Below are 16,126 nucleotides of genomic sequence, written 5' to 3'. Positions count from 1 at the left end.
TGTTCCAGAGCTGTTCTCCATGACTCACCTAACCTTGTTAAATAAAGGTTAGATAAATTATGCAGGTTTTCATTTTATTCTCACAATCTATGTCGGGTTATCTTGGTGATGCTGTTAGATCCTATTGGAACGTTAGAGGAGAAGCACAACTTTTGTTAGTTAAAACCGTCTTATTATTGTTTTAAAACATTTTATTTAATTAAAACTGATATTGTTATTTCTAGTTGAAATCATTGTCCTTTACACAAAAGTTTTTTTCCAGAATGAACTAAAGGGAGATGACTAGAAAACCAATAAAGCATATCAGGGAGTATGTTTACACGCACAATAACAATCCGATTTAAGTTAAACTGATTATGGCAGTAGGCTGAGTATGGCAATAGTCATGTTAACACCTTACTCTGCTTTCCTTAATCAGCGTAAGGTCAAAATTGAAGTAAGCGTACACTGATTAAAGCACCTGGTTTTCTAACCAATCTTTAGAATGATTAGGACCTGTAAAACAGCTTAATCAGAGCTCCAGCGGTATATTTGATCTGCGCATGTGCCAGCATCAGAAGCGCAAGTGAAGTGAGTTCGGAAATACTGAAAGTATGCATGGAAATAGTTTTCATATACAAAACTTTATATGTCCAAACTCAGAATCAAATAGGCTTCGCAAAAATAACATGGTTGCTGTGGTAGAATGTTTATTTTGATTGCTGATTTTCTACATTTATTTAAGTCCCATTAGGTAGCCTGATTTCAGATGTGTCCATGTAAACAGGATTAGCAGGGAAATCGTTTGTTCACACAAAGCATGTAAATGTTTTAAACAGACTATAATATTAATCTGATTATCCGCAATAATCGTATTATTGTGTGAAGTAACCATACTCAGTGTTCTAAAACAAGCAAGAGTTGTGTCTGTGTACAACATTCGGTAACATTCCTGTGATTTTGTCTGTCACTGCACCTTGGCTCATGATTGGTTGTTGTCTGTCCTTCCCAGGTGAACATGCCAGAGTTGGCGCTCCTCCGCTTCGTGGTATTGGACGACGACTACATTGGAGACGACTTCATTGGCCAGTACAGCGTGGCCTTCGAGTGCCTTCAGCCGGGCTACCGTAACGTGCCCCTGATGGGTCTGGAGGGAGACCCCTTGCCCCACGCTAGCCTGTTCGTCCATGTAGCCGTGACCAACCGACGAGGGGGGGGCAAGGCCCAGAGGAGGGGTCTGTCTGTGCGGAGAGGGGTGTGGCGGGGGCGAGAGTACGTGACCCTACGGAACACGGGTATTAAAGCTCTGGATGATACGTTCCGTCCCGCTAACACCCATCTCAGAGAGGCCACAGACCTGCGGGAGGACGCACAGGTGAGAGGAGGGTCAGGAGTTAGAGGTCAGAGAGTGATTGGAGGGTGTTACTCATACCTGGGTGTTTCTCACGCACTTGGTGTTACTTTTTTCAAATTTAATTACATTTTTATTAACAACAAATCAATACAGAGAGTACACGAGGGAACACAAGTATATATAGATTATATACAGTGGACAATTGAGCTAGGGGCGGGTCTAGGGGGTACAATATCACATTAGACAAGGACCTTAAGGGACATACATACGCTTATAATTCTAACAGCTTTTTTGTTAGTATGTTTTCCTTAAACCTTTTCATATAGTGGTTGGCAGGATAATATTTATGAATAATTTTAAAGGAAACTTCCTTAATTTTGTTAACAAGTAGGTATGTGTGTGGCAACATCCAACAGATATTATCAATAAATCCATTCCACTAAGGCATGACATAAGGTATAGATACAACATCCTGCTGAAACAAGGTTCGTATCGCTCTGTTGTTGAATGGACCAAAAGAGAAACAAATCTTTCCTACTGATGAGTCAACAGGGTCAACAGAAGGTAGGCTCTGAGGGTCAGGACTTGACACGTTCCTGAATAACAGAGCAACACCTGAGGGAATGGCATCTAAAACAATTGCAAAATCTTTAGGTGTTACAGGGACCTTGTAAAGTGATAAGAATTCTTTATAACTGAGTAAAAGACCCTCTGCATTTACCAGTTGGCTCACCAATAGGATATTATCTGGGAACAAATATTCTAAAAACTAAGAAGTATTTGTATACAATATATCCCGATTATTCCATATATAATATCTGTGTGGAGAAAAAATGTATTTATAAATTAAGGACCATGACAAGAAAACCTGCCGATGAAAAGGAGAAAGTTTCACTGGAACTTTGTCAATATTATAATTGCAAAACAACATGAAGTTAAGGTCACCAAAAGTAGAGAAGACATGATGAGGAAGAACATTCCAGATAGAAGTGGGGCTTCTTAGGATTGTTTTATCCAATTGATCTTAAAAGTATTATTTAAGGTAGTAAAGTCCTGAAAATTCAACCCATCATTCTAATAAGTGTTCATTACAACAGTTTTCCTAATGTAATGGGTACGGTTTCTCCAAAGAAAGTTGAAAAGCATCTTGTCTATCTCCTTGCTTATTTTACTGTCAAGATATAAAGATAGAGCACCATATGTTAGTCTAGAGATACCTTCAGCCTTGGTTATAAGGACTCTACCTTTTAAAGATAAGTCCCTCTCTAGCCATTGATTTAGCTTCTTCTGGGTTTTTTTAATAAGAGGGTTAAAATGTAGTAAGCCTCTAGACTTCTGATCCTTTGTAATGGTTATGCCTAAATATGTAAGTTCTTCTATTACTGGAATACCATAATATGAAGGTGTCACATGATCTTTGACAGCTATGCGTTCACATTTATTAATGTTAAGATATAGACCAGACGCTTTGGAAAAGGATTGTATCACATTGATCGATATGGGAATTTGGTTAGCGTCTTTCAGAAAAAGTGTAGTATCATCAGCCAGCTGGCTTATAATAATTTCTTTACCAGGTACCTTGTACAGGACTATTATTTAAAGAATTTGCATGAAGTTTGGTGATTAATAAAAACAGGTACGGAGAGATAGGACAACCTTGCCTAATTCCCCTCTTTAACTCAAATCTAGCTGAGGTGCCATATTTCAATTTGATAGAGCTGTTACCATTTGCATAGAGAGTCTTAATAGCCTTACAGAACAAAATCCCCAAAGCCAAGTCTCTCAAGGGAGTGGAAGAGGAACTGATGCTCTACTGTGTCAAATGCTTTATAAAAATCTGAAAATAATATGAAGCTATCTTCAGTTATTAGGTCTGAGTAGTCAAGTATGTCTAATACTAGTCTGACATTGTTAGAAATATGTCTGTTCCTCATGAAGCCAGACTGTGTTTCATCAATGATTGCATCCAGGACTTATTTAATTATTTTTGCAAGTAAGGCTAAGGCTAATTTCTTATAGTCATTATTAAGAAGACAAATTGGACACCAGTTATCGATGAGCAGCACTTCTTTTTTAGACTTAGGTATCAGTGTTATTAACCCCTGACTCATTGTAGGAGGGAGAACATTGTTTTTAATACTCTCTAAAAAGACTTCAAATAGGAAGGGAGCTACTTGTTCAGAAAATAATTTGTAAAATTCTGATGTAATTCCATCAACACCTGGTGATTTATTGTTCTTTAGATGCTTGATAGACTCTATAATCTCTTCAACTTTGATGGGTTCATCACACTGTTTAGATTCTATATCACTGATAGAGTGAACATTATTCAGTGAGTTAAAAAACATATCTGTGGATTCCTGACAGTACGTAGAGCTATACAATTTTCTGTAAAAATTGCTACAGTATTTAGCGATTCACTTTTGGTCATCTGTAATAACACCATCAATGTTTAATTTATGGATAGTGTTATTTTTAGAGTGAAATGTCTCAAGTCTAAAGAAATAGGATGAATTCTGTTCTCCCTCAATCCATTTTCCCTAGATCTAATAAAGGCTCCTTCTGCTTTTAATCTATATATATTATCCAGTTTATTTTGTAACTCAATTAGTTCCATCTTCTCCTCCCCAGAGAGGCTGGCTGGGGACCTCTGAGAAAGGGAAGTTATCTTAAAGATCACCTTTTCCTCCTCAGCTCTTCTGGTCTTAGCAAGATTACTACCGTATTTTCTAAAGTATTTGGACACCTCAATTTTAAAGAGCTCCCAGTTCTTGCAATAAGATTTTTCTTCACAAGCCCTTTCCCAAAAGTGTGAGAGCAGATCTTTAACCTCAAATTTAACTATATCATTATTTAATAATGAGATATTTAGCTTCCAGTAGGATGCTCTACCAAGGTTAGTATCAGGGGTAAATATTTTGATATCTATGTAAATGGGCCTATGGTCTGTGAGGGGAGTAGTACAAATATTTGTAGTAACACACTCACTATCAATGCATTTGGATATAAGCCAAAAATATATTCTGGATTGTCTGGAACCTGTTTTGTTACTCCAAGTGAATGATCTGTCGGCCGGAAACCTCTCTCTCCATATATCAGTAAGATCAAACTTTTCCATAAAAAGTATTAAACCCAAATTCTGATTGGTTGGCCTACCTGGGGGCCATCTATCAGTTGAATTATCTATAGTAATGTTAATGTCCCCTCCTATCAATAATAATGAATTGGGAAATGTAGATAACCAATGAAGTATACTGTATGTTTCTATAGATTAAAGCAACTCATCATTCTCATGTTTGGTGTTGTACCCGTAGAGGTTTACAGTAATGAGTGTAATGACATTGTAACTGATCACAAGACAAATAAAGTGACCAAGGGGGTCACATTCCGAGTGTAGAATATTACCACCAAAGGTTTTTTCATTGACACCAGCGGAGCATTCAGATCCATGGGAAAGCCAAATATCGTTGCCCCATTGCGACCTCCAGAAGTTGGCATTAGCCGAAATTGAGTGAGACTCTTGAAAAAAGCAAAAATCTGTTCTAAATTGTTTAGCAAATAAAAATAAGGCCTTGCGCTTCACATTGTTTCGTAACCACCTAGCATTAAGAGAAACTATAGACAAAACGTAGGAGCAGTGAACCTAAACGATAAGGAACCAAGATCTGCACCATTTAAGTCAATTTAAAGTGAAAATAGCTTATTCCATAAACTTTGAGCTAGACGTTATCTGGCTTTGAAATTCAACTCAACTGAAAATGATGTTCAAGACCAAACCAAGGGTTCTGGTAAGAGAGACTAAAAACCATCTTTAGTGTAATCAGGAACTATTCTGAGAAATAAAATACAAAATAATAATTTAAATAAAAAGGTACCTACTATTTTAAGTGCATATGACAACTGATCATAAAAAAATGGAATAAAAAATGTTTTACATTCACGTTCCTAAGACCTTTTTCACTTGGAAATAAGTATTAATAACTAAATAGAACAATAACCGTGTAAAGTCAGAGCAGACATGTGTGCCCTTTAAAACAGTATGTTAGTTACTGTATAAATAAATACAGCTTTCAATCTTCTTCGTAAGTTTGTAAACAAAATAGGTCTTCTGGTCATACAAGAACAAACTAATAAATTGAAATACCTGAGTATTCCGAAAAATAGTCCGTTGTTAGATAAACAGCATAAGGAAAATTAGAATACCATGGCTGAAACCATCAATCTGTTCCTTCTGGTGAGATTCTAGGGAGGAATATGGATTTCTGAACCGTTGATGAAGCCTCGTCCCTCATTTCGTGCTATCTTGATCATTGGCCACAACTTGTTCCTTCTTTCTATGTCCTCTGGGCTGAGATGCTCGGCGAAACGCATACCATGGCTCTGAAGGAAGGCGTTCTTCCTAGCAGCTTTCCAGACAGCATCCATGTAGAATCTGGCAGCGAAGAGGATGATGATACCCCTCGTTCTTGAATCGTTTTGCTGTTGCTTCTTGCCGAGGCGATGCACAACGTCGATGGTATCACCAACTTTGTTCTTCTCTGCAGGCATAACTTCTTGGCAGATACGGATAGCCTCTCCTCACACATCTTCATTCTCCACCTCTGGCAAGCCGTAGAGTCTCAGGTTCCATCTTCATTCTCCACCTCTGGCAAGCTGTAGAGTCTCAGGTTCCATCTTCATTCTCCACCTCTGGCAAGCCGTAGAGTCTCAGGTTCCATCTTCATTCTCCACCTCTGGCAAGCCGTAGAGTCTCAGGTTCCATCTTCATTCTCCACCTCTGGCAAGCCGTAGAGTCTCAGGTTCCATCTTCATTCTCCACCTCTGGCAAGCTGTAGAGTCTCAGGTTCCATCTTCATTCTCCACCTCTGGCAAGCTGTAGAGTCTCAGGTTCCATCTTCATTCTCCACCTCTGGCAAGCCGTAGAGTCTCAGGTTCCATCTTCATTCTCCACCTCTGGCAAGCCGTAGAGTCTCAGGTTCCATCTTCATTCTCCACCTCTGGCAAGCCGTAGAGTCTCAGGTTCCATCTTCATTCTCCACCTCTGGCAAGCCGTAGAGTCTCAGGTTCCATCTTCATTCTCCACCTCTGGCAAGCCGTAGAGTCTCAGGTTCCATCTTCATTCTCCACCTCTGGCAAGCCGTAGAGTCTCAGGTTCCATCTTCATTCTCCACCTCTGGCAAGCCGTAGAGTCTCAGGTTCCATCTTCATTCTCCACCTCTGGCAAGCTGTAGAGTCTCAGGTTCCATCTTCATTCTCCACCTCTGGCAAGCCGTAGAGTCTCAGGTTCCATCTTCTTGTGTATTGTTCCAGATCAGTGAGACGTCTATGGTAGACATTGTTATTCTTTTCCACCTTTTCCACCCTTTTTTCAACTTTTGCCACTCTAGTTTTCACATCCTTGATTTCACCACATGCAATCTCCACAGTCTTTTTCAAGCCTTCGATAACCATGGTGTTCGCGCCTACCATTTTCTCAATGGCGCCACACCTGGAGTTGATGAGTAAGGAGAGGGTAGCCACGATGTCAGAGTTCATGTTGGGTTTTTTGGAGGGTGGAGGTTTGCACGGAGTAACCGGTAAAGAGGGGAACTCGTCATCTTCAACAGCATTCGAAAGCATGATATTATCCATAGGCCAAGCATAGTTATGGCAGTTGTCTATAAGCACGTTTCTCTCTTGCTGATTAGCAATAGAACGGCTAACTTCTTCCTTTCTTTTTTTGTCTTGACTTTGCCTGGACATGCCGAAATAAATGATCCAATTATCATTCCAGTCACAGGAAAGGTCTTATATCCTGAACAAATAAAAACAGTAATAGTAATGACTGTAAACAATCTTTCTGAGGTTTGGTACGGAGCTCGGTAAAAAAGGGTCTGTTCAAGCCGCCATCTTGGCACCTCTTCCTCACACACTTGCTGTGTTGCGAAGAAGTTACTCTTCTCCATGTAGTATGGACTTGCTCACGTTCCCTTATGGATTTACCACTTGTCTGTTCCTTTTAAAGCCATGCAGAGAAAAGCAATATTTCAGAACTGAGGTCAATTGAAAAATATCAGACAGTGTTGTAATGTACTGTATACATAAGCCAAGATAACCAAATATATTTAAAGCCCCCATGCAGTCTTTTTAGTACAATTTTTACATCACTGTATGTTTAATAAATCACTGTGTGTGTTTATTTCATGAAAATAACTCCAAAAGTATTTTTTGAGCATTTATTTCCCTGAGCCTCCTTTTGAAATGCTCAGTCTGATCGTGTGGGTGTATCCATACACATTCAAATATATTTACATACACAGCCCTGATTGGCGGATAGGATCGTCTAGAGCAGGGATGCTTAAACTTTTGGTTTTGGTCGGCCAAAACATATTCTGAAGGGTTTACATTATTTATTTAGAAATATAGGTCAACAATAGCTTTGTATGGTCTTGAAACAATAGCTTTTTTTTTTAAGTAATCATGAAATTACACTTCAAACATTAATCAAATCATAGCCATACTACTTGACACCTATGATTACCAGTATTACATATGTATTTCAAATTTGACCATTGTAGCATAGAAACTGCAACCAAGTTTCTATATTCATAAGGCTTATAACATGAATATGTGCAGGGACCCTTCTTGCATTTTGGTTGCCCCCCCCCCCACCTCATGGGCAAAACATTTTAGTGGCCCCCCTCTTAGCAGAGGAGAGAAAAATGGGCAGCTATAAAACTAATTTCATGCTATTCTACTCATTTTGCCATGAGATGGAGAGGCAATTTAGCAGTTTTAATGCTAATTTCCTGCAATTCTACACATTTTGCCATGACTTATGTCATGTTAATACGATATCTGAGTGAGAGTGACTAACAAAATCAATGGGGGCCACCTGGAGGTCACGGCCCCTGGGCACGGGCCTTGAGTGCCTGGTCAGTAATTCGGCCATGATTACTATAAGGTTTAGATAGCTGGCTAGATGACTGTAACTTAACAGTCAACAGTAAGTTGAGACCCTGACTGACTTCCTGTCACAATCATCGTAATAACATTCGGACCAAAGCGCAGCGTGAAATCGGTTCAACATTTTTATTTCAAGTGAACCGCACAAAAAACAATAAACAAACGAAACGTGACGTTCCGGAGTGCTCACTGGCAACAACACAAAAACAAGATCCCACAAAACACAGTGGGGAAATGGCTGCCTAAATATGATCCCCAATCAGAGACAACGATAAACAGCTGCCTCTGATTGGGAACCATACCAGGCCAACATAGAAATAAACACACTAGGTCACCCAACCTAGTCACATCCCGACCTAACCAAACTAGAGAATAAAAAGGCTCTCTATGGTCAGGGCGTGACACTTCCTAAAAATATATATATATCTTTAGGGGGCCCCTAGTGGTCCTGACGGGCCAAACGTCGCCCAAGGGCCCCAGTTTTGTCGGCCCTGCTCTAGAGCCTACCCCGCTTCCCCCTTTAATGTAAGAGGATACATGTGCAAATAAAATATGGCTGGTTCATTGGTCAGAATAATCCGATTGTGATGTCATGATCTGGGCCAAAAACCATCCCACCTGAACAGGCTGAATTTCCAGCCATTATTTTCAAACAGCTCTTACACAAAAAGCTAAATATTGAAAATTAACAAATACATTTGAATACATTTTCCTGCCTGAACAGATAGTGGCAATGTGCTGTTGTGTTATGTTTAGCCAGTGTTGAAATATGGTCTGTTATGCAGGAGTTTTGGAGGAGTGTGATTTGGGCTAGAATAGATTGCATGACTGCGCTGAAATAAGACACTACCTGTGAGTTCCCTGTGGGGTGACGTGAACTTTGTGAGAGGGACAGAGAGAGAGAGGGAGTGAGAGTAATGAAAGAGAGGGGAGAGAGGTGGATAGAGAGAAAGAAGGAAGGAGAGAGGGAGTAGGTTGAGGAGGATTACACGTTAGTCTATAAATAACAGAGGAGAGAGAGAAGGCATAGACCTGGTTACAGGACGGACCAGCTTATCTCCACATATACACACACTCTCTCTCTGTCTCTCTCTGTCTGTCTCTCTCTGTCTCTCTCTCTCTCTCTCTCTCTCTCTCTCTCTCTCTCTCTGTCTCTCTCTCTGCCATGTGTCCAGCTGTATTCTCATCTGCCACAGTCTGTTATTATTCATAATTTGTCTCCCTGCCCGCCCACACACACACACACACACACACACACACACACATACACACAAAGCCCCCTGCCCCCCTCACACCCAACCCATTCTGTCCTCAGGAGGGCTATGCTATGGTAATCACCAATGTGACTGCTGGTCCAGTTGCGGTGCTGCCAGGTGGAAAATGGCCTCAGTGTTTTGGCAGTGTCTCTGATCTCAGTGGAGACCTCTGACAGATCCCAGTACATTCCCTCCCTCCCAAACACATTAGCTAGTACAGCAGATGTCTAGCATGGATGCTTTAATGTCTATTCTCCTCCGTGACCCTAGCACAGGTTTTAGGGGTTCAGTTCAAGTAATAAGGGGTTCACCCAAGTGCCTTACTTGATTTAGATTGACCTGAACCTGACCAGAGATTTCCCTGACGTACTCACAGACAATAGGAGAAGGACATGTTCTGTTTTAATCTGTGCTTGACATTCTAGGTGTGAGTTTAAGCCTCATCTGACGTTGTGATTTCATCAGGGTCAGATGTTTTTCAGGTCACGTGGACCTGACCATAATATACCTATAAAACACTGCATCTCTCTCTCTTTCACTCTCTCTCTCTCTTTCACTCTCTCTCTCTCTTTCACTCTCTCTCTCTCTTTCACTCTCTCTCTCTTTCACTCTCTCTCTCTTTCACTCTCTCTCTCTCTCTCTCTCTCTCTCTCTTTCACTCTCTCTCTCTCTCTCTCTCTCTCTCTCTCTCTCTCTTTCACTCTCTCTCTCTTTCTCTCTCTCTCTCTCTTTCACTCTCTCTCTCTCTTTCACTCTCTCTCTCTCTCTCTCTCTCTCTCTCTCTCTCTCTCTATCTCTCTTTCACTCTCTCTCTCTCTTTCACTCTCTCTCTCTCTTTCACTCTCTCTCTCTCTTTCACTCTCTCTCTCTTTCACTCTCTCTCTCTCTTTCACTCTCTCTCTTTCACTCTCTCTCTTTCACTCTCTCTCTCTCTTTCACTCTCTCTCTCTTTCGCTCTCTCTCTCTTTCACTCTCTCTCTCTCTTTCACTCTCTCTCTCTTTCACTCTCTCTCTCTCTCTTTCACTCTCTCTCTCTCTTTCACTCTCTCTCTCTCTTTCGCTCTGTGTCCTGTTCCATCCAGAGTGCAAGTGTGAGTTTCAAAGAGCAGTGTGGACTCCCCCCGGTGGCAAAGCTGAAGCAGTGCATCCAGAGCCTGGCCACACGGTTGCAGACCCCAGAAGGGCCCCCGGGGGCCAGCATGACCCTGAGGGATGGCTACCCCCACCTGGAGGCCCTGGGCAGCATCACAGAGGTCACGCGCAAACTACTGAATCACTATGATACGGTAGGAGGGAGAGAGAGATATGTATCAATATTATAATATTATGGGAGTACATATATATAGAGAGGAAGAGTAATTAAGACACTTGAAGCTATAGGCATGTGTTCATTCACACACCTTTGTCTTCGGGCATACATGCTTACACAGAAGTGGAGAGAGAGGCACACATGCACAAATACCGTTTTACTCTCCAGCTGTGTTTCTTCCCACTCTGTCTCTGCCAGTATTAAATCAGGATGCCTCTTACCCACCTGCACTCTATCTCTCATTACTCCCCCTCACACACCACAACCAACCAGAGAAACAGAGAGAGGGAGGGTGAAAAGGGAGAGGGACAAAGAGGAAGAGCTATTTCTGTGGCAGCATATTGGTTCAGTGTGCTCTGTGTATGTTAGATGTTTGTCAGCCTCGCTCTCTGTATGCATGCGTATCTAGGGCCAAGCTAGCCCAGCAGGTCAGTGTGACACACAGACAGTTGGCCTGAGACCCAGACTGTAGCCCCTCCAATGTCTACATCACACCCTCAAACCTCCATCACATGTGGCCTTAGTCATCACGCTCTCTTCTTCCCTTCCATCTCTCCCTTTCCCCCATTCCTCCATTCCTCCATCTCATCTAACCCTGAGGTAGTGGACAGCAGGGTCAGAGTTAGAGTCAGGAAGGACATTAGTCTGTAAATAACACAGTGTGCTGCTCTTTCATAAAAACATTTTCAGTTTTTTTCCCATACATTTTTCATTCATTTGTATTATAGAACTTGTCTTTACACCAGTGGAGGCTGCTGAGGGGAGGTCGGCTCATAATAATGGCTGGAATGGAGCGAACGGAATGGCATCAAATGATGTGTTTGATGTATTTGATACCATTCCACTCATTCCGCTCCAGCCATTACCACAAGCCCGTGCTCCCCAATTAAGGCGCCATCAACCTCCCGTACTGTACAGAATATACCTGCCACCATTTAAGGCCAGTATCTATGTGTGTACGTTTCTGTGTGTATGCCAATCTTTATTTCCATTTGTCTATTGGTTGGTCTGTTGATCTGTATCTGTCTGTCTGTCCAGAGGCTCATCCAGTGTCTGTCTTTGTCTCTCTTCCAGATGATCTCGGCCAAGAAGCAGCTGATCGAGAATGCAGACGCTGTGCAGGAGAGGATGGCCCAGGTGCAGAGAGAAGGTGAGAGGAGAGGATGGCCCAGGTGCAGAGAGAAGGTGAGAGGAGAGGATGGCCCAGGTGCAGAGAGAAGGTGAGAGGAGAGGATGGCCCAGGTGCAGAGAGAAGGTGAGAGGATGGCCCAGGTGCAGAGAGAAGGTGAGAGGAGAGGATGGCCCAGGTGCAGAGAGAAGGTGAGAGGAGAGGATGGATGGACAGAGGGAGGGTGGGAAAGGAGGAATATCAAATATTTGTCTGGGAGGAAAGGGGTAAATAATGGCTGGAATGAATATCAAACTAATAACTAACTTTTTAGAGATCAAGTGGTCTACTGAAGTGTGATTGCAGAGCCCCGTCTCGTGATGTTATTTATACTGTACGCCACAGTCCCCAAGAGAGAGAGAGATGAACTGGAAGTGCTATATAGGAGAAATGGAGAGAGGAAAATCAATGGTTTTCATTTACCATACCGATACACATAAACCTAGTCCAGACTTCAGTAAACACAGTGAGCCTATAATTTGCCTTATGAGGAGAGAAATTGCCAGACATACTGGAGCTGGAGAAAGAAAACGAAATACAATGAGATTTAATTGAATTAAGTTTTATGATTGCAGTTTTTCCAACATGGTGACCATGACATTGGTCACTTTACTGCCGCATGGCTCTGCTTCCTGCTTCCTGTTGCCTGTCTTGGCCACAGCTCTAACTATCAGTTGAACTGGATCTCCTGTCCTGTCTTCTCAGGAATGGAGTTCCACGAGGAGCTGCCCAGGCTGGGAGAGAAGGAGGGGCTGAAGGGACACAAGCAGAGTAAAGCCCTGGAGAGTTTCACCTGGAATATTACTGTACTGAAGGTACACACACACACACACACACACACACACACACACACACGTGATACAATAAACATTATTGTCACCAAGGGGGAAATTGTCTTGGAGACAAAATAAAATTGTCTTGGAAACAGTTTTACGCTTTCTCTCTGTCTCTGTCTCTCTCTCTCTCTCTCTGTGTGTGTCTCTATCTCTCTCTCTATGTCTCTCTCTCTCTCTGTATGTGTGTCTCTCTCTCTCTCTCTCGATGTGTGTCTCTCTCTCTGTCTCTCTCTTTATGTGTCTCCCTCTCTCTCTGTGTCTCTCTCTCTCTCTGTGTCTCTCTCTCTCTCTGTGTCTCTCTCTCTCGCTCTGTGTCTCTCTCTCTGTGTGTCTCTCTCTGTGTGTGTGTGTGTGTCTCTCTCTCTCTCTCTATCTCTCTCTCTGTCTCTGTCTCTGTCTCTCTCTCTCTCTCTCTCTCTGTCTCTCTCTCTCTCTCTCTCTCTCTCTCTCTCTCTCTCTCTCTCTCGACAGGGTCAGTGTGATCTCCTGCGCAGTGCCAAGGTAGACTCTCTGGATGCTCTGAGACAGTTGGCCCTGGCCTGTGAAGCCTGTGGCCTCACCTCCACGACCTCCTCCTGCACCTCTTTTGGTCCCTCTGATCTCTTCTACACCTCCCACAGCAGGAGGGGCAACTCCCAGGAGAGGAGAGGAAGCACCCAGGAGAGGAGGGTGAATACCCATGGCAACGGACGAATATGACACCCCCAACCTACCAGTGAGAGGGAAGGGGGATAGAGGGATCGAGTGGATGAGATGGTGACAACCCCTCAAATCCCAAACTGTCAGAGAAAGGGAGGGTGGGGAGAGAGAGAGATGGCGAAAGAGAGCAGAGTTGGAAGGGTCTAGAGTAGAGCCCAGAGCCTATACCTTTATCCAGAGTAGTAAGACTAGTGAAGAATCGTTGCAGTAATTTGACGGCTTACTTTGTGTTCATCCGTGGAAATACTTTTGTGCTTATTTAAGTCGGACACTTGAATATAACGCTCCTACAATTTACTTCAATGTTTTTTTCTCCCTAAAAAGGGAGTTGTGATTGTGAAAACACGTTGATCTTAGGTAAGAAACCTTTGCTGTGGAGAGGACGAGTGAAGAGTCTCTGTCCTTCTGAACCCACCTAATTGATCCCTCGGGAGGATGTGATGTCACGCTGTTGATGCCTTGAGGGCCCGTCTCACCATGGATACCACAGGGGGTTGAGTGACAGGTGACCCTCCCAGTGTCCCACCGACACAGCTACTGTTACACCCAGCCCCTCTCTCCTTCCTTACCCCTCTTTATCTCCTTCACCCAGAACCCTCGGTACATGGAGTGTTTTGAATGTCTAGCCTGTCTTGCGTACCCCTCTCATCTTCCCTGAGAGACCCCGCCAGGTATCCTTTCCTGAGAAGATGGGAGGAGGCAGATGTGTTGGTAGTTTTACATGAGATGGCTTAACCCTGCTTCAGGCTACTATGTCCTACCTGAGACCATCCACAGGTGTCAGATGGCTAGGGGCTAACAGTGTCACAGTATCACAACATCACAGTAAGGTCTGGAAGACAACCTGAAGACAACCTGAAATAAGAGGACCTGTTGGGTGTGATTGATTGATTGATTATTTGATTGTGTTTAAAAGGCTTCATTGATTAGTTGGGCAGCAGGTAGCCTAGTGGTTAGAGCGTTAGGGCAGTAACCAAACGGTTGCTTGTTCGAATTGAATTCCTGAGCTGACAAGATGGAAAAAATCTGCTGTTCTGCCCTTGAGCAAGGCAGTTAACCCCCACAACAACTGCTCCCCGGGCGCCGAAGACGTGGATGTCGATTAAGGCAGCCCCTCACACCTTTCTGATTCAGAGGGGTTGGGTTAAATGCAGAAGGCACATTTTGGTTGAATGCATTCAGTTGTGCAACTGACTAGGTATCCCCCTTTCCCCTTTGATTGATAGATGAGTATTACCCTACACAAGGATGTGGTTGGCATGGCTGTGTTGCTATGAGGGAGGGGGCCCTCTCTCTGTGTATTGACTGAAAGTATGTGCTGGGTTTGTCCCAGCTTAAAAACTCACTCAGCAACAGTAAAGGACTCTGACAAAGAACTACAAAAATGGCGCGACTAGATGCTACTACATCCTTGGTGTGCTTATGCTGCTTGTGATGGTCGACTGTGGGACATGGATGCCATTGTTTTTCCAATGTTAGATTTGTGCTATTAAGGTAGGTAAATACGTCGTGTAATTTATATTTTACTGTGTCATAGAACCCTTTCTCTACCAGTGGTGGCTGGTATCACTTTAAATCGGAGGATGGGACCACCAGCCTCCACTGCTCTCTACCTTTCCTACCACCTGTGATCCAAACACAGCAAGAGGCAGAGGCCCCCAACACAACAATACTACACCCAGCACTGAGAGAGCACTATAGGGGCCTGGCATCAAAGAGACACAGACAGTAAAGATAATAGAGGATCTTACAATAAGGGACATTTTCATCACAAGATGAGAATGGGTTGAATGGAAAGTATTCCCCCAGGGCCCCCAGCAGAGCACAGGGTCTTCTGGGGCTCTGAGGTAAACGCACCTACCGTCTGTCATTCTACAGTCTGAACAGCCATTTCAACACACCCAGCAGTAAAGTTGGAGGAACATTTAAATTCGGCATAGAAAGGATAATACCTGACATAGGTTCTTTGATGCATGCAGTGGACAACCCATGTTGACCTGCCTCTCTCCTTCTCTTGGATGGATGGATTCATTATCATCTGTTGCCTCCTTCACCAGCCCACCTTCACACATCTCTCTTAAAGGCGCTGCATGGTCAATCCGACGTCTGCATTGACCATGCAGCGTTGACAGTGATATGGCCTCTGCAGAAGTCAGAGCCAATTTAGGCTTGATCCGAAAATGTGGTTGGAGGCTTCGTATGGAGGGTGTGACGCAATCACATAGCCTCCAGAGGCACGTAGAGGCCAAATCAAGCTCCGTAACGCATCGCCGTGCACCTCTCAAATGTTGTAACAGTGAGGAGGGCTCCGTATACTGTAGCTCCGCATTGACATGATTGATTGATGGTAGGTGAGGACGGGAGGTCCTGCAGAAACACAAACTCACTTCCTTGACAACTTCCTCCACAACAGCTCTGCGCTGCTCGGCGAAGTGCAACAAGTATGAATGACCTAACTCCTGCAAAGGCCATATCAAGGTAAATGCTGCACGGCCAATCAGACGTCGGAATGACAATGCAGCACCTTTCAGGTCATTCATACTTGTTGCACATTGCCGAGCAGCGCAGTGCTGTTGTGGA

General features: G+C 43.2%; 1 protein-coding gene across 1 annotated transcript in view; it reads left to right on the top strand.

The window, feature by feature from the left end:
* Positions 1-15,856, top strand: part of LOC110504309 (inactive phospholipase C-like protein 1) — a 122,679-nt gene extending 106,823 nt beyond the window's left edge. The window contains exons 6-10 of the mRNA XM_036974642.2: positions 992-1,354; positions 10,617-10,820; positions 11,918-11,993; positions 12,717-12,826; positions 13,319-15,856. Coding sequence (XP_036830537.2) covers positions 992-1,354; positions 10,617-10,820; positions 11,918-11,993; positions 12,717-12,826; positions 13,319-13,546 — 981 coding nt within the window. The 3' untranslated portion in view covers positions 13,547-15,856. The remainder of the gene's footprint in view (positions 1-991; positions 1,355-10,616; positions 10,821-11,917; positions 11,994-12,716; positions 12,827-13,318) is intronic.
* The last annotated feature ends 270 nt before the right edge of the window (positions 15,857-16,126 follow it).

The sequence above is a fragment of the Oncorhynchus mykiss genome, chromosome 3, assembly GCF_057628025.1.
Source record: "Oncorhynchus mykiss isolate SJ-2025 chromosome 3, ASM5762802v1, whole genome shotgun sequence".
NCBI lineage: Eukaryota > Metazoa > Chordata > Actinopteri > Salmoniformes > Salmonidae > Oncorhynchus > Oncorhynchus mykiss.
Note: the sequence above shows the minus strand (reverse complement) of the source record. Positions and strands in the feature narration are given on the sequence as shown.